Source organism: Meriones unguiculatus, chromosome 17, assembly GCF_030254825.1.
Source record: "Meriones unguiculatus strain TT.TT164.6M chromosome 17, Bangor_MerUng_6.1, whole genome shotgun sequence".
In the NCBI taxonomy this organism is placed as follows: Eukaryota; Metazoa; Chordata; class Mammalia; order Rodentia; family Muridae; genus Meriones; species Meriones unguiculatus.
In genome coordinates this window covers 80,728,859-80,747,870 of record NC_083364.1, presented here as the reverse complement: position 1 = coordinate 80,747,870, position 19,012 = coordinate 80,728,859, and the positions used below count along the sequence as shown (strand labels likewise).

General features: G+C 36.7%; 1 protein-coding gene across 5 annotated transcripts in view; it reads left to right on the top strand.

The window, feature by feature from the left end:
• The window catches only part of Tmprss15 (transmembrane serine protease 15), a 130,808-nt gene that overhangs the window by 104,033 nt on the left and 7,763 nt on the right, over positions 1-19,012 (top strand). For 4 of the 5 annotated variants that reach the window (XM_060370671.1, XM_060370670.1, XM_060370674.1 and 1 more), the window contains 6 exons: positions 2,334-2,383; positions 2,532-2,718; positions 6,844-7,025; positions 8,584-8,679; positions 12,554-12,693; positions 16,884-17,263. In XM_060370671.1, the coding sequence (XP_060226654.1) occupies positions 2,334-2,383; positions 2,532-2,718; positions 6,844-7,025; positions 8,584-8,679; positions 12,554-12,693; positions 16,884-17,039 (811 nt within the window). In that variant the 3' untranslated portion in view covers positions 17,040-17,263. Of the gene's footprint in view, positions 1-2,333; positions 2,384-2,531; positions 2,719-6,843; positions 7,026-8,583; positions 8,680-12,553; positions 12,694-16,883; positions 17,264-19,012 lie in introns of those variants that run through there. The other variant, XM_060370672.1, reaches the window with a different exon arrangement.

Below are 19,012 nucleotides of genomic sequence, written 5' to 3'. Positions count from 1 at the left end.
TGAAAGTTTTCAAACAAGTTTCCCAACTTCTTTTCTATACGAAGGATGCCTTATAGGCATTCTGAAATTCATGGTTCTCCAGCATGTTGAGAATTCTACCTAATAATGTTTCAGAGAGGTAAATATTAATAAGAAAGAGAAAAATAGTTTAAAGCTATTCAAATTAATTAAATGCCTGGTTCAGAGGAGGACCACTTCATTCCGTTCTTATGAAAAGGTATAGGCTAATATTAATGCCACTATTATACTTACATTCGTGATATTTGAAGAGAAGAGACTTTATTTATATAGATGCACTCTTTACCTTTCTTTCTGTGAAAATGACAATTTCCTTAATTGGCCATATTATATTCCACTGGCAAAATTGAGACATAATGATTTATTCATTCCCTAGTTAATTAATGTATGGTTTATTTATTTGTTATATTAATTCAGAGTCATATAAAAATGGTGCTTTTGAGAGCACCCTAGTTCTAAGAGTTGTAAGAAAAATAAGGAAGAAGTTACCAGAGAAAAATTGAAAATTTTGTTTAATTAATAATGAACTATTAACTGCTTCTGTAGTTAATTATGCATTGTTTTTTCTTTGTAACACTTGTAACCTGTGAACTTTTTTGAGTATAGATTTTTATTTATGAGTACTGTAGATGGGAAAAGCATTTTCTGAGACTTTAAAGTATCTTATGAGGCATCATATAAACTACTTTCTACCCAAACACAGGTAGAAATTAAAAGAAAAAGTAATTGCAATTTTGAGGCATTTTATAGAAAGATATATAATCATATAATCACTCACTTGTTAGCAAAGTACATTTTCTCATATTTCTACTGAAAGTGTGTTCTATGTTAAACGATAATATCAAGAATGGAATGTAAGCACATTCTTTTAAATAAGCTTTACCATGCATGTTCTAAATTATTGAGTTTGCATTGTTTTGTATTTTCCCCTCTATCCTTTTTCCCAAAGTAAAAGTACGTAAGCAACATGCACACCTCATTTAGTTAAGTGCATAAGTGTAAAACATTTAATTCCACGTGTGCCCATGTTTGTTATTTAACATGTAGGATACACTCAGCAGCAGGAGTGTAAAGTGTTATGATTCCTGGTGTAACATTGCCCTCTGCTGGTTAGACTGTGTAACACCTTGTAAACAAATTTTCTCTATGTAAAGTTTTTGGCTTTTGGGAAACCAAATTTCAAAATCATAGGTGGTACTTTCACAGCAGTTTATGCCTACGCGTTATTCTAGTTACCTCCATGCACATCTGCCTCTGTTACAAGAAGCAGCTGTAATTCGTTCACCACTCACTTTCCAGAATGAATTACACAGCCTCAAAGAATGATTCACCGAAGAGCTCTGAGCTTGGTGATACTGAGGTTGCTTCTCTTCAGTTGTTTGTTTTTTTGTTTTTCCAGCGTTAATTTCCACTGCTTCAGTTACCACACGACCAATCATAGTCTAAAAATATTAAGGGGTAAATCTATACATTAGCAGGTCATTAGCTTCAATTTTCGCCAGTCTTGGTAACACTAGCCGATCTCATGTGTCCATGAACCATCGCTTGGTGTGGCATGACCTAGGCATTCATTATTTTCCCACTTTTCCCTTTAGAACTTAATTTAATTTTCAAAATTACTTGCAGTGGTCAGTGCTTTTCTCCAAGTGAGTCATAATTTGCTCAATAGTGACACTGAAGTGAAAGAATCGTGTATTTCTTTAAGTAATAATTTCTGGCTAATAAGGAGAGAAAGAAAGTCATATGTTGATGTTTTTAAAAATCTACAATCTGTAGAAAGCCTTTTTATCTAGTCATAAGATTGTGGAGAAGAAAGAAATCAACTTGTATTACTCTCATCATCATATCCCAAAATGCAAAATTTACAGCTGTGATATGTCATATTTGTTTGGTTAAAAGAGAACACATGGAACTTATGGTTTAGTACTTTAAGCAGTTTTAATATATACTAGAACTATTTAAACATATTCCCTAAGAATAAGAAAACAGTAAGATCAAGGTTGGTGTGTGCAGAGTAGCAATACCGATCAGTGGTCAAACGTTACTTATGTTTAATTCGTGATAATAATTCCAAATCAAATGTTTTTTTATAATCTGCATGAAATTCCAAAGCATTATGTTCGATTACACCCATGTTAGTACAAAATAGTTTTCCTGGAATAACACGAAGAGTAAGTGGTAAGAATGCACGCACAGCCTTATTTGGCATTCAAGTGGGTCATTTTCTTCTGTGGATTTCAGCTTTCCTCAACTTTATATCTGGTACATAGATTTAAATATGTATTTAACTAACAAAAATTTATTTTCTGTTATAGTGTACAGTGCTCACAAGATTCCTTGATTCAGTTACAATGTAACCATAAATGTAAGTTTTTGTCACCCTTTAAAGCCTTCAACTTAAAATTTCAGGCAGAATATGTCACTTGAAGTTATTCAGTCATCACTTCATTTTTTATGGGCAACTGAATTTCCTAAAACTAAAGCGTACATCTTTTCTTTGATTATTTTAATAGCATGTGGAGAAAAAATGGTGACCCAGAAAGTCGGTGCAAAGATCGTTGGTGGAAGTGATGCCCAAGCAGGGGCATGGCCCTGGGTCGTGGCTCTGTATTACAAGGACAGTTACAGAGAACAGCTGCTCTGTGGGGCGTCTCTGCTCAGCAGTGACTGGCTGGTGTCCGCTGCACACTGTGTGTATGGGTGAGTACAAAAGCGCAGGACCAGCCTGTGAATGGTTCAAGAATGAGGATGACCTGGTAAGGCTGCTCTCCCCTCAGGGGGAGGTGATCAGAGAACAAGCCTATCAGCCTTACCAGGCCACAGAAGATGACAATGCAGCCATTCCTGATGTGATCTGTTAGACTAAGATCAGAAGGAAGGAGAGGAGGACCTCCCCTATCAGTGGACTTGGGGAGGGGCATGCGCGAAGAAGGTAGGGAGGGTGGGACCAGGAGGGGAGGAGGGAGAGGCTTATGGGGGAGCACAAAGTGAATAAACTGTAATTAATTAAAAAAAACTACATCTAGAAAAAAAAAAAGAGTGAGGGTGAGCCGAATACTCGCCATCACCGCAGATTGACAAGGATCAGCTGCTCCATCTTCCTCATCTGGTGCTAATAAAGATGTACCATGCATATTTATCTCGGAGTAAGCAGAATACAGTGCACGCTTTGTTGAGAGATATTAAGTAAATCTGACAAATTGAGGAAAAGTGAGAAAAACGCTCCAGAATGGGAAAAGGGGGTTCCAAGAGATGAAAAAGCCCTTGAAAAAATCTGAGCTTTTATAGACCATAGCACAAACTGAACAAATGTTGAAATAAGTATTATGAAATCCATCAGTTCTCTGGCCTGCCAGAAAATTTCAAATTCTCAACACATATGCTCTGTTCATGTTCTGCTAACCCAACCAGGGAAGTTATCACATATTGTGCTGGCCCACTAGCCCAACAAGGAATGTTTGAAGACTCCATAGTCTGCCTGTCTTCTGTTTTGTTAGTTATGACCGTCTACCTGTTGTTAGTTGCCTGACTGGGATCAATAGACTTCAACCTCGTAGGTGTCTCCAATGCTATTAATTATGCTAAGATCTCTGTGTCGTCACAGCTACCAAAAGGTATCTGTAATTGTTACCACCTTGTCTACAAGACAATCTGGGTTTTCATTCCTGAAATAGATGAAGATTTTCTTGAGATTATGTTTTAGTTACCTGCATTAAAAACAAGAATATGTTTAAAAAAAAAAACAATAGCACTCAGATATAATTCCTAGGAGATTGGATGGTGGTCTCAAAAATCTAGCTAGCTGGAGAGCTGACACTGACCTGAATTCTCAAATCTTGCCTCTTATGGAGGCCTACAGGCTACCTCATATACAACTGCAAGTTTTGTTTGTTTGTTTGTTTTTTATTCCTAATAATAACGTGCTGTTGGCATTGGAATTCATGACATCACTGGATAAGTGCATTACTGGAGTAAATGTACATATAGATTAAAAAAACAAATACATAATCTTGACGCATTCCAATGCTTAGAGCTGGATAAGAAAGAGAGCTGAAGGGGGATAGAGAAAGTTAATTGAAAGGAAATCCGAAGTACATGGGCTGTTCTAAAAGTCATGCCAAGAAGGCTGTTCAAAGGTGATTCCTTGTGTTTCTGCAAATAATGTTGATTTTGTGGCTTCCTCCTGGGTTAGATGTTTTGTTTGTTTGTTTACTTGCCTTTTTGTTTTTTAGCACTCAATCACAAAGAGTATAGAAACTGAGTATGTTCTAATTATCTACTCACTTTTCATAAAGCTACTATATTTTTCATGCTTTACTTTTCATCTTTTGCACTTATTGTAGATTCATGCTCCTCCATTGCCAAGTTATTATGTGGACTAGGATAATCGTTATAGTTATTATGTGATGTCAAAATTGCTGACACTTGGCCAATTTTATCCAATTTAGTCTAATGTTTTTGTTCTTTCTGAATTGTTATTGGTAATTCTTAATTTTTTAAGTCTGTAGTTTCAATTTCAGAAACATCTTAATTTTTACTCCTTAAAATTATAATAGACTATACTCCTAGGGATGCTTATCATATTCAGAAGAGGGTTACTATAGAGTCCAAAAACCCTTGCTAGGAGAAGGCCGGGTTATGGCCAAGCTAGCTGAGGCTGTTCCATGATACTTTTAGTAAGGTAGGAATTCAGTGTACAATTATAGAACCTACTTATGTTAACATCTACTTTATGATCATGTTGCTTTTCCATGACACTCCTGCTATTTTCAATTCCTGAAGCATCGACGCACGAAGCAACACCACTATTAGGGGATAACACTGGTTTACACTGTCTGGTGCAAGGTCAATTTCCTAACAAGTATGCTCTCCTTTTTGAGGTTGACAGACAGGTCAGAGTACCTGCCTTTCTGCTCCCTCCCTCTCAGTTAATTCTAAAATAAGCATTTTTACCACACTTGGCACATGGAGGTAAAGTTTGGCAGAATTAAAGCCAATTTCTACACTTGAAGGAGCCTTATCAAGGTAGCATCTAAATGACTGGGAATTGCTATCCATATGACACCTGTCTTCTGTCTTAGAGGTGTGTCTGCTTTCTTCTGCCTTCCATCCTATCTCTTCACTACCTTTCCGTTCTTTCTTTTTTCTATTTTAATCTATTACATCCTGTTCTTTCTTTTCCTCTATCTTCTTTTCTTCAGAGCTCTGGTTAATCCCAAGACTTTGCACATGCTAGCCAAGCGGTCAACCACTTTGGATAAAATGTAAAGTCTATGAAGAATGAAAAATTTGAAAACTCAACGAATCTCTTCTTTTCAGCTACAATGACACCTGAGAAGACTTTTCTATCTGTTCCTCTGGAACCAGAAGCCAAATAAACTCTCCCTTCCATAAGTTTTCTTTCTCATGGTGTTTTTCATACCAATAGCTAAGTAACTAATGTAATGTAAATAGGTGTTTGAGAAGGTGTGTTATAAGAAAAAAATGTTGTTAATTAAGCTTGTTCTTTAATCTGATTAGGAATATCAATGTGCTGCCACAGGTGGAACCCAGGAAAGTTGGTCTTCCAGGAATTGATAACACAGCAGTGGTTACCAGAGGCTAGCAAGGAAAAACAGGAGAGTAGAAGGAAAAGTGGTTACTAGAACATAACGTAGAGGTTAATGTTCTATTGCTGAGCACTGTGGCAACAATGATGTACTGTATGTTTCAAAGAGATAGAAGAATTTTTTTTAGTTTATTTTTAATTAAATTTTTATTTTTTATATTAGTTACAGTTTATTTACTTTGTATCCCAGCTGGAATCCCCTCCCTCTTCTCTCCCAATCCCACCCTCTCTCCCTTATCTCCTCCCTGCCCCTCTCTAAGTCCACTGATAGGGGAAGTCCTCCTCCCCTTCCATCTGACCCTAGCTTATCAGGTCTCTTCAGGACTGGCTGCAATGTCCTCCTCTGTGGCCTAGCAAGGCTGCTTCTCCCTCGGGGGTGGAGGGAGGTCAAAGAGCCAGCCACTGAGTTCATGTCAGAGACCGTCCCTGTTCCCCTTACTAGGGAACCCACTTGGATACTGAGCTGCCATGGGCTACATCCGAGTAGGAGTTCTAGGTTATATCCATGTGATATATACTCACTTATAAATGGATACTAGACCTATAAGATAGGATAAACATACTAAAATCTGTACACCTAAAGAAGAGAAACAAGAAAGAGGACCTAGGGTAAGATGATCAATCTTCACTTAGAAAGACAAATGGGATGGACATTGGAAGTAGGAGAAAACAAGTAACAGGACAGGAGCCTACCACAGAGGGCCTCTGAAAGACTCTCCCTAGCAATTTATCAAAGCAGATGCTGAGACTCATAACCAAACCTTGGGCAGAGTGTAGGGGATCATATGAAAGAAGGGGGAGTTACTATGACCTGGAAAGGACAGGAGCTCCACAAGGACCAAATATATCTGGGCACAGGGGTCTTTCTGAGACTGTTTTTCCAACCAATGAGGTAAAAGAAATTATTTTTTAATAATTTCACCACAAAAAATAACAAATGTTGGAGAAATTTAAGTTCTTACCTTGACTTAAACATTACAACATCATATATACTCCTGTATGGAAATATCAAATGCCATTTCCTAAGTATATCTCAGTTTTGTCAAGAGTGAAAAGTAATAGAAAAATACTTTAAAGGAAGCATTTCCTATAGGAATCAAGGAATGCTGTAGCGAGTAAATGCTGCACAGTTCTCATATTTTATGCTAGATAACTTCTGAAAAGTTCTCTTCTGGAGGGAAAGTTTCCTGAATATATTTTCTTAATACAATCTTCAGAAGAAATGTAGATCCATCCAGATGGACAGCAATTCTGGGCCTGCACATGCAATCAAATCTGACCTCTCCTCAAATAGTAAGACGCGAGATCGATCAAATTGTCATAAACCCTCATTATGATAAGCGAAGAAAGGTCAATGACATTGCAATGATGCACCTTGGCTTTAAAGTGAATTACACAGGTAAGAGAACTATGACTAGCCATCTCATCTGCTCACGGCAATCCAAAATGAGATTTGAAATGTCAGCCTAGCAATTCAGGGTTAATTCATTAAAATTTGTAATTTTCTGCAGACATCTTTATAACCTATAAACAATTGAAGGTTATAGGAAAATATATGAAATCTCCTTCCATCATAGTACTTAAATCCGACTATATAGAAGACTATCAAAATGAACTCTTCCAGCTCAGCAGTGGAGAAGCTTCTGGAAGCATGCCTGCCTCTTTTGTCTGTCATGCAATAGAAACAAGGGTCCACCTACCAAACGGCATGAAGCAAGACACAAATAGAAAGATAATAGGTTAAATGAAGAATGTTCTCCATTTGGAGACAGTTTTAAAGGAGATCTTACTAGACCAACCAATGAAGGAATATATCCTGTTCAATCTCAGCCATTACTCTGAAGTCTTTTCCAAGGCCCAGTTGAGAGAAAGTACCATGCTCTGTGAAATTAGTTCATTTTTGCAGGATTTCATAAAAACAAGTATTGTGATTATATGTTTGAGAATTAAATTCATGAAATCGCTCTACATGTGGATTATGAAAAAGCAGATCATTATGGTCCTTAGTGGCATTGTGATTTTAGGGTAATCTTAATTTCTACACCTCTCATGCATTTTGTGGGCATCAGAGGCTCGCTGAAAACCAAAGAATGTGTAAGTTTATGTTGAAAGATCAAAGACGATGTTCCTATAAGATCCAACTAAGGAAGGGGCATGCGTAAAGAAGGGGAAGGGGAGGGTGGGGCCGGGAGGGGAGGAAGGAGGGGCTTATGGGGGATAAAAAGTGAATAAAGTGTAATTAATAAAATTAAATTAAATTAAAAAAAACTCTCACTGCAAGAAAAAAATCCAACTAAAACAATTGAGGGGAAAGCAGTGTTAATATGGTTGCATGTGTCAAAATATTTCAAAATACTATCCGATACATTTTTCTTAACTAACATTTTGAAAGAATATGAAAAGGGCCAGCAAGATGCCTCAGCAGGCAGAGATAAGTGGGCAGAAGCACGTCTGTAGGCCTGATGACTTGAGTTTACTCCCTGACAGGAGTGTTGCCCTGTGTCTTAAAAATTCAAATGAGTGAAATTTCACATACATACACAGACACGTATAAGTACATACCAATTTGCATACATATATGCAAACATACACATATAAATAAAATAAATTAAGATTTAAAAGAGCATTCTCAGGTTATTATCATGATTATTTACAAATCAAATACAAATAGTAAATCCTGTAATAAGGCGTACATAGAGAATAGTTAATTAGGGAATGAAGGAGAGGAATACAAAGAGCCCACCAGTACCATCAAACAGACAAATAAGTGCTACCCTCAAACGTCTTTACACCTAATATCTGAAGCTATTCAGCTGTAATGAAATCAAGTACAACCTTTTTAGATTAAAAGTTGGAAATGGTTGGGTTTTTTTTTTTCTAAATTTGTTAGAAATATGAGTGGCATCTCTTAGTATGTTGGGTTTTTTGTTGTTATTTTGTTGTGTTTTAATTTTCAGATTATATACAGCCTATTTGTTTACCAGAAGATAATCAGATATTTATTCCAGGAAGAATTTGTTCAATTGCTGGCTGGGGATATACTGAATTTCAAGGTAAGTTACCGCATTTGAAAAATGAGAAAATGTATAATAATAATTTTAAAAAGTATGCTACTGAAAATTGTTGTGGGTGTTTTCAACATTTTTACATTTTTTGGCGTATTTTTCTGCAGAATATTCTAAACAGTTATCAGGATTATATTCATGTTTACGCCTGTATAGTGCCACCAAGCATTTCCAGATTCCTTTCAGGACTACTATATCTTGAACAGAGTTTTGAAATCTCAGTAAGGCTAGGCAAAAAAGAAAGACAACTTTATCTGGCCCAAACAACTAACTTCAACAAACTATAGCCATAAAAACTAAATGCTCCAGATGTTAGTAAGATGAACATACAGAAATATTATGGAGAGATCTGGTCTCAGAATCAAATCACACGCTTTGAATATATCCTGTGCAGCCTTGCCAGGCCACAGAGTAAGACAATGCAACCAGTCCTGATGAGACCTGATAGACTAGAGTCAGATAGACAGGGAAGAGGACCTCCCCTATCAGTGGACTAGGGGAGAGTCATGGCAGGAGAAGAGGGAGGGAGGGGGGAGTGGGAAGACACGAGGAAGGGGGCCACAGCCAGGATACAAAGTGAATAAATTATAATAAATAATAAAATTTTAAAAACAAAATAGTCTTTGAGGAAAAAGTATGTAATGGCTGGGCGGCATTTTAGCCTTTAGTCGTATAAAACATGGTGATATGAAACCACATCACATCATACTTAGCCATACGAAAATACACTCTACATGTTTATTAAACTCTGTTATTTTGCTTTTAAAATGTAATTGGAGAGAGGAGTTAGGGCAATATGACCAAAAGGCTGTGTGTACATGTATGAACAGACTGAAGAATAAACACAAAATATTCTTTTAAAAAAATGGAAAAAAATGCTTATCAAAATATCATCAAGCCAGTGATCACCTGCCTACTGGTTCAGCATGATTCTTTATTAGTCACACTATCTTGCTGACAGTAACACACGGCTGCTGTCTGCAAAGCATATTCAAATCAAAGACTATGTTTTTATGTTTCCTCTGCTTGAAAAAGTCATGACTTATTAAGTTTGAAACTTAAACAGTAAAATTATTAGTAGATGGATGTTTTGTCTTTCAAACTTAAAAAAAAAAGTTTAGCCACACTGTAGAAACAAAAAACAAATTATCTGCTAACAAAATTTAGGACTCTTTATTCCATGAAGGGTTTTTCAGAGCTGAGCAAGTGTGGCTTACTTATTGTTCCTAAAATATATGGTTAATTAAGTTAAAATGTCTTTAAAGGCAGTGTGGAGCCAGAAGAGGAAAACAACATCAAAAATCATTTAGAATGAAATAGCCAGACCATGCTTCCATCCTTCTTACATGTTTTCATGGATTTTATTATTTTCCCTTCTGATTTTATACCTATTCAATACCATAAAATCACATTTTCTGATCCTAAAAGTATATTTTACTAAGTAGTTATCTAAGATATTTGCGAGTATATTTTTTCACTAGAAAAAAATAAATAGAAAACTGTTTAAGCTAGGTAATCACTACTTTCAAATAACTATTTTTTAATATTTACATGTGTGTTTTCTTAATCCTCTACATTGAAACTAATATAAAGAAATAAAAACAGGCTGGAGAGATGGGCGAGCACTTAAAAGTTTGCACTGTTCTTGCAGAGGACCTGAGTTCACATCCCAGGACCCAGTCTCTTTAGCCCACAACTAACTGCCTTTAACTCTACCTTAATGGGACCAGATACACTCTTCTGTTCTTCTCTGGCCTGGGCACTCTTGTGCATGTCCACACAGACATGCACATAATTTATTTATTTTTCTTATTACTTTTTATAATTCATTCATTTTTTATCCAGATTGTAGCCCTGCTCCCTATCTCCTCCTCTCGGTCCCATCTTCCCTACCTCTTCCCTGCTACTCTGCCCTTAGGCTCCAGTAAGGGAGAGCATATGACCCTAGCATATCAGGTCTCATCAGGACTGCCTGAATCCCCTTTCTCTGTGGCTTGGCAAGACAGCCCCAACACAGAGAAAATGATCAAAGAGCTGGTAGCAGAGTCCATGTCAGAGATAATATCCTTATTAGGAAACCCACATGGAGACTGAGGCTACATCTGAGCAGGGGTCTAGGTCCTCTCTGTGCATGATTCTTGACTGGTGCATCAGTCTCTGAAGGCCCCTCTTGGCCTAGATTTGTTGGCTTCATTAATCTCCCTCTGGGTCCTTACATGCACCCACTCTTCCAAAAGATTCACTGCACTCTGCCCAGAGTTTGGCTATGAGTCTCAGTTTCTGCTTCTACACCTTGCTGAGTAGGGTCTTTCAAAGGACATCTATAGTAAACTCCATTCCTGTTCCTTCTCTTCAACTGCTTCCAGTGTCTATTCGACTTGCCTTTTTGAATGAGAATTAAGCATCCTTAAGGGTCCTCCTTGTTATTCAGCCTCTTTAGGTCTGTGGATTTCAATATGGTTTTTAAAATAATAAAAATAAAATTTTATAAAAGAATTAAATATATAGACATCATTCATAGTTTTCTTTACCAAAGAACCCTGTTATTGAAACTTTTTTTTTTTTTTTTAGTTCAGGGACAAGTAGAAACACAGGGTTCTGTTTTTATTGCAAAACCAAGGTCTGTCCATCTATCCATCCTTGATCTTCAAAGGGCAAATGATAGAGAGGTGCTGAATTTTGCTCTTTGTTTGGTATCTTTTGTGTGCGTTCTTAGTTTGAAATCTGCTGGGTTTGGAAGCCAGGGGTGGGCTATGGGCTATCACACGGCTGGCAGCATGGAGTCAATGGCTATTTTTCTCCCAATTCTACTTTCTCCTGGGTGCCTATCCTTAAAATCGTCCATGGTAGATCTGTTTGCCAAAGGTAGACAACAGGGCACATTGGGGACATTTTCTCTTAGGTAACAAATAGCTACACATTTACCAAAATTCACTGAGGTGTGTGTGTGTGTGTGTGTGTGTGTGTGTGTGTGTGTGTGTGTGTGGTGTTTAATGCACTTAACCAGACACACATGCTTGTTTGTTTCCTTAACATTTTAATTTTCAAATGTATAAGTGAAACGTAGCTCAAAATATTACTGTATATGTTTTTACAATACTGCCTGACAGAAATAGTAAGTTATCCTTAACTTTCTACCTCTTTTGCAACACCAAATAAAATTGCTAATCATGAGGAAATGCTTATGTACCTTTTCTGGAGGCAGCACCTGCTTGCTTGACAAGCCTCTTGGGGATAGTAGTTCAGTAAGCAACGATCCATACTTCCAGTGAATGAGTCGTTATATAAAACAAATGCTAATATACCATGTAAAATACACTTCCTTTCTCTTCACCTGCATAGAATGGCAAACCGATTGCCCCCAGAGCAGAGCCCAGTTCGTCGGAGCTTTGTCTTCTGCTCAATGTGCACCTGCTCATACACACAGAACCACAAAAGAGCTGAATGCCATTAGACAGGAGGGAGTACCTCTTCAGGTGCCGAATAAAAAGCTCTGCTTGATCTCCAAGTTGGTACTGATTTCCATGAATGAAGGCTTTGTGCTGGCAGACTTCATTTCTGTGAGCAATACTGTAACTCTTTAAAACCGCTGAAAATGCTTAAAGACCACCTTCGTCCAATCCAAATCCTACTACCCCTCACAAAAGAAAGAAGTGTGTTACTGCTCTCTATTTGCCAAAGAGCACAGATGGGCTTATTATGTACTTTAAAGTGCAAGGTTAGTAGTTAGTTCCATTATGCATCCACACAGTACTTGAAAGATGAGAGCAACATGCTAAAATAAATAAGATGGATGGTGTTTTATTCAAGGATGCCCGTTAATCACTACTGACTGGCTGTCTGAATTTCTCGATTTGAGCAGGTTCCACTAGTAATGTGCTGAAAGAAGCTGATATTCCTCTTGTATCCAACGAGAAGTGCCAGCAACAGCTGCCAGAATACAACATCACTGAAAGTATGATATGTGCAGGATATGAAGAAGGAGGAATAGATTCCTGTCAGGTAAATATAAAACAGCCATCATATACATTTAGAAAGTGTTCTCTTTGCTTAGATATAATTTGGAAATCATGAAATCACTAAGGATCCTCAACTACCCTTTCATGGTAAATTCGGTTGTTGAGAATGGCTGACTTTAGGCAAGCCACTTGTCATTCACGGAAAGGGCTAGGTAAGATGACACATGTACAATCAGTAAACATTAAAAACCAATTATGATATTTTATTGGGAGAACTACTAAATGCATTTTCTGGAATGTCTTAATTATTTCAAAATTAATAAAACATTAATGCATCCACACTTACTGCATTAAACTATAAAATATTACAGAACAAATGAATGATTTATGTATGTGAAAGTAGCCATTTATATCATGAAAAAGAGTTACACTGGGTTAAAGTGTAGAAATTTGCTTGATACAGTAAAACATACATATCATAATTTGACTCTTTTTAACAGACATAAATGTATAGATACATTTCATAGTTAAATCAATGTCTAAAGTCATTTTAAATTTTCAGTTTGGTTTTACTTTTATTCTGCTTTAACAAGCATTTGGAAATTCAATACAAATCAAATAGCTTTATACTTGTTTAAAATTTACCTCTGGATCTTTATACTTTCCTTATAAAATGAAAAATGTGCTAAGGATAAGATACATTAACACTTAAATGTGATTTATAGAATTATTTGCAAGACGGAAATCAGATATACAACTTCAATTACAGTAATGGGGTTGCATGGCAGACACCTCACAAATGAGGTAGAAAATATGATAGCTAATGTTATTGATCTTCGAGTTACATTAAGCCAGTAATTCATTCCAGACCTGAGAAATCTTGTGCTTGGCTCTGCTTTCTATGGGAGCATGTCATTCATTAGCAAGAAAGATATTCCAAATGCATAGAAATATTTCTTGTAATAGAATGTTTTATAATTGAGTAACCATCTCTAGATCGTCACATTTTTGTTCAACTTTAATATTAACTAATGAAATAATAACATTATTTAAATTTTCAACTATATCATTGTTTGAATATTTTCACTGAGTTATTATTTTTTGAACAAAAATTGTTCAATAAGGCAAACCCAGTTACTTTGCATATTTGAAAAGACTTCTGAGTTTAGAGTCAATAAGAGAGAGTTTAGAATAACTTCTCATTGCTGAGAAGAATGAATGTCATCTCATTGTCCATTCAGAAACTACATTCTTCATCAGTAGCATCAAGAACACGGCCAAATGTCCTTCAAATGGATCAAAGCGATCAATTTTCAGTCTGTTTAAGTTTCAAATTTAAGAGCCCATCACACACCTACAAATCAGAATCTTATATTGATGCCCAATGATGTATGCTTTCTTGTGTCCTAAAGGTGACTGTAATATATAGTAAAGTTGGAGAACCATTGTTCTTGAAAAAAATTTGGTCACCAAGCCTTCCACATTTAAGAAGTCAACAACTTTGTGTTTGTACTGATGTATACTATACATTTTTATATACTATATATATAGTATATAAATATATAGTATATATAGTATATATAATATATATATATTGATGTATACTATACATTTTTATATACTATATATATAGTATATAAATATATAGTATATATAGTATATATAGTATATAGTAAATAGTATAAAACACAAAGTCAGTTTTTTCCTTTTTTATTCTTATTATTTATTACTATTTATTCAATTTGTATCCCAGCTGTGGCCCCCTCCTTCTACTCCTCCCAATCCCACCCTTCCTCTCTTTTCTCTGTCGATGCCCCTCATCTAGTCCACTGATAGGGAAGGTCCTCCTCACCTTCTATTTGACCGTAGCCTATCAGGTCTCATCAGGACTGGTTGCATTGTCTTCTTCTTTAACATAATGGAAAACTCCCATTGAATAAATTGTAAAATCAAGGCCAGTAATTTACAAAATATAAATGGCATTATATGGCTAGATAATTTGAAGTTATTTAATAGAAACAAAGCCAAGGCTTCCATCCATGCAGACAGCCAGGAGAAAGGCAACAAGCCTTTTCGTGGTTCAGGAATCTGCAACTCAGCTGACTTAGTACACACTGAGCAAGTTAAAATCCTTGATTCTAGCATCAATATCTTATACTTACCTATTAAAATGCCAATTATTTTCATAAAATAAAAGTAACCAGGTGACTCTTCTTAAAAACATCTAATTAAACCTTGGTTCAGTTTTAATAACTTCTTAATAATGTCTAACATACTGTGAGCAAGAGACTTCCCCATAAATGTTTATAATGTACAGAGTAAAGGCCTCAGGATACAAAAATAAAAATCACAGCCATTCCTTTGGAGAGTTTCGGCAGGTTGTTTCGCCTTGAATGTAGGTAACCAGTGATTGCCACTCTTACTGCACAGCTCTACACCCAGCTGTGGAACCGACAATGCTTGGACAGGCCACCATTTCCCCATTAAGTATAGCACCGAAAGATGGTCAAAATACTAGGCAAGAAGTTTCCCAGGATAATTCCTAACATCTAGCCCAATTTTAAATACTCCATTACAGCAGTCATTCTGATCAAAACATATAGGGTTTCATAGTATTTGATGATAAAAAAACAAACAACTTGCTGGGTAGTAAATGCCTTTAATTCCAGCGGACACAGGTAGTTCTCTGTGAGTTCAGTGCTAGCCAGGTATACATAGCCAGTTTCAGGCCAGAAAATGCTACATAGTCAGGCCTCAAAAAATGACAGATTGATAAATACTTATATAGACAGATAACCAAAATTCTTTGCATAATTAATATGGGAAAATATTTTTTCATAATCAAACAATGCTATTCATATCCATATCATTTTTATGTTTCTTAGAAAGGAATCATTATGCATAAATAGGACCTATGCAATTACCTGTACTATGACCCACCGTCATTTACATTCTTACAAAGAGACATTCTCCTATAAATGAAATCACATGTGCTGGTTACGAGAAAATATGAAATTTGCTTATTTCAGTTGCATTATTAAGGTTTTTCAAATTTGATTGCTAATTAACAAAACTTTCAGTTACAAAGGAGAACTAATTCCAAAACCATGTATAAGCTCTTCACTCTTTGAAAAATCATGATGTGGAATAGTTTTTTCCTCTTCTTCAAAGGCTTTTCTGATCCTCCACATATTATTTAATAAAATGATTAGCATGTTTGGGTTGACATGAGTTTTTACTGTAGCATTTTAAAGATTGTTTAATTATATTGGAATCCAAAGAAGGTGAGCTGGAAGGAGGACCCTGGGTAAAATGATCAATCCTCACTCAGAAAGGCAAATGGGACAGACATTGGAAGAAAGAGAAAACAAGAAACAGGACAGGAGCCTACCACAGAGGGCCTCTGAAAGACTATCTAGCATTGTATAAAAGCAGATAATGAGACTCAGAAACAGGGAATCTTAGGAAAGAATGGGGAGATAGTAAGACCTGGAGAGGACAGGAGCTTCACAAGGAGAGCAACAGAACCAAAATATCTGGGCACAGGGGTGTTTTCTGAGATTGATACTCCAACCAAGGTATATTCATGGATATAACCTAGGAGACCTGCTCAGATGTAGCCCATGGCAGCTTAGTATCCTAGTGGGTACCCTAGTAAGGGGAACAGGTACTGTCTCTGACCCGAACTCAGTGGCTAGCTCTTTGAGCACGCCTCCCCTGGGTGAGGGAGCAGCCTTGCCAATCTAAAGAGGAAGACAATGCAGCCAGTTTGGATGAGACTGGATGAGTCCAGATAAACTAGGGTCAGATGGAAGGGGAGGAGGACCTCCCCTAACCATGGACTTGGAGAGGGGCAGGGGAGCTGATGAGGAAGGGAAGGTGAAATTGGGAGGGGAAGAGAGAAGGGGCTACAGCTGGGATTCAAACTGAAAAAAAACTGTAATTAATATAAAAGATAAAAATTTAATAAAAAAAGAAATCCAATAAGTGAGGAAATAAATGAGGACAAAAGTGCTGAAGAGGATACCATCAGAAACTTTCTGCTGTTACCATTTGCCCAGTGTTCTCTAAGAGCAAATTTCTCATGATGAGAATAACAGCAAAAACACAAAAACATAACTGGCAATCAATCAAGTTTCTGTACATTTATTTCTTGATTGGTGAGCTTAGCACGTTGTACTTATTATATTTATTGGCCACGCAACCACAACTTTTCTCTTGTTCATACTTCAGGGTGATTCGGGAGGACCGTTAATGTGCCAAGAAAACAACAGGTGGTTTCTAGTTGGTGTGACATCATTTGGAGTCAAGTGTGCACAGCCTAACCACCCTGGGGTATACGTCCGGGTTTCCAAGTTTACAGAATGGATATATAGCTTTCTACATTAGGCATTTTCCTAATCCGAACATCAAAGGTGGGCAGGGTGTCTTTTTCTTCCTTCTTACTCAAAGTAGCATGGCAGCTAAGAGTGTCATGAGAAAAAAAAAATGTTTTATTTAAATGAAAGAATGGAGGGGAGATACAAACCACAAAATTAAAATTAATCTTTGCAACATAAAGTAACCTAAAATGCATTTCTGTTTCATAATAAACAATTACTACTTTATAGGCATTACCTTTTGTCTTGAATCATTTCTTACCATTTTCTATTGTACAAAGAAAAATAATTTAAGACATTTTCTATACACTTAAGCAAAAATAGGTGAAGTGACATGAAATAGTTTGCTGAAGTATGTCATTATTTGAAATGAACTGTTATAACTCACCGAGTCCCAGTTTAGTGTGCCATCAGAATCACCATTGTTTTCTTGCTTTTCCACCCATGTGCATTTGTATTTAAAAATAATACTTCCCTCATTACAAAAGTTCATTAATTTTAAACCCATATTGCACATATGGCAACATCATATGATGTCTTTCTTCCAGGTAAAGAAAATACACAAAGCTCTCTCTCCTGACCTAGCATCAACATAAAGTATGTTGCATGGTCATTCTATACATATAATCTTTTGGATCATTTGACCTTACATTTACTTCAAGCTGATTTTTTTTTTATCTCAGAAATCAGCAGGTATTCTGAATGAATGCAACTATCATAAATGTTTTATTAGTTTATGTATTTATAGAATGTCTGCAACATGTGAAAAAAAAACTTGTTCAGACACAGCTGAATTACCCATTAAAGCCAAAAATGTGTAATAAATGAATTTTCTTTACTCCTTTAATCTCTTGGATCATTTCCAGAGTAACTGCCAAAAGTCAGTTTAGCTTACCACACAAAATGTACTGTAGTTCATGCTAACTTAACACAAATGAACACAGGCAGACATATACACACTCACTCGAAGACATACTTCACAAATACACACACATTTTTGCACGAATTGACACAGTGAATGAATAAATGGGGTTCAAACAAATTGAATCCAAAGAAGCAATTGCTATATTTACTTTGTGGAGGAAGGAAGCTTGAACTACATGAGGAGGGCATGACTCCATTTGCTGCACTTAGGAGACGCTGGAGACCATGCTGCAGGTGAGAGTGGCCCTAAAAGTAGAGGGCAGATCTTGAGAGACAATCACGTTGTACCTAAAGTCAGTCAGAGCATGGAAGGCTTCTCATTACAGGAAAGCTTGGCAGGATGATAGCGGACTACATATTCCCATCAACAGCAGCATACATAATCAGGGGTCCCTGAACAGACGCTTCTTAGCAAAAACTTGCTAATAACCTCATCCTAAAAGAGAAAGGAGGAGAATGAGTCCAGTGTGTGGTTTGTTTTGAATACTTGAATGTGGCTCCATAGTTAATGGCATTCCCCAACATGTATTTGAACTATGTTCTAAAATACAGAGCAGAGTTACAAGATGTATTTGTTATCCCCCTCCCAAGGACCAGCTAAAACATTCAGAATTCCTTAGAATGGTATCATTACCATCTTTTAACAGTAAGAAAATTTGTATCCCCACCCTTGTCCCAGATGGAGTTTGTCAAAGACACTAGAAGTTTTCCTGGTTTGGATAATGATAAAACAGAAGCCAACAGCCTTCCCCCATCACTCTGTGCTTCTAACCTCCAGCTGTTAGAGTTCTGGGTGCCACAGACAAAGGGAAAGGCCCATTTCCCTTCCCACAGTCCTCGCTAAATGAAGAAATGGGTGGAGTTGGCATGGAGGGAAAACATAGATCCAAGCAGCTGGCTTCCCATTTGACCCAAAAGGTGGAGAGCCGGAGAAAGGCTGAGGCTAAATGAGGACAGCTGAACTCAGAATGCACTTGCCCTCTCCATCACAAAGCAGAAAAAAAAAATCTAGGGCTCTCTTTGCCGCTTCTTTGAAAAACAAACTCTACTTAAGGAAGT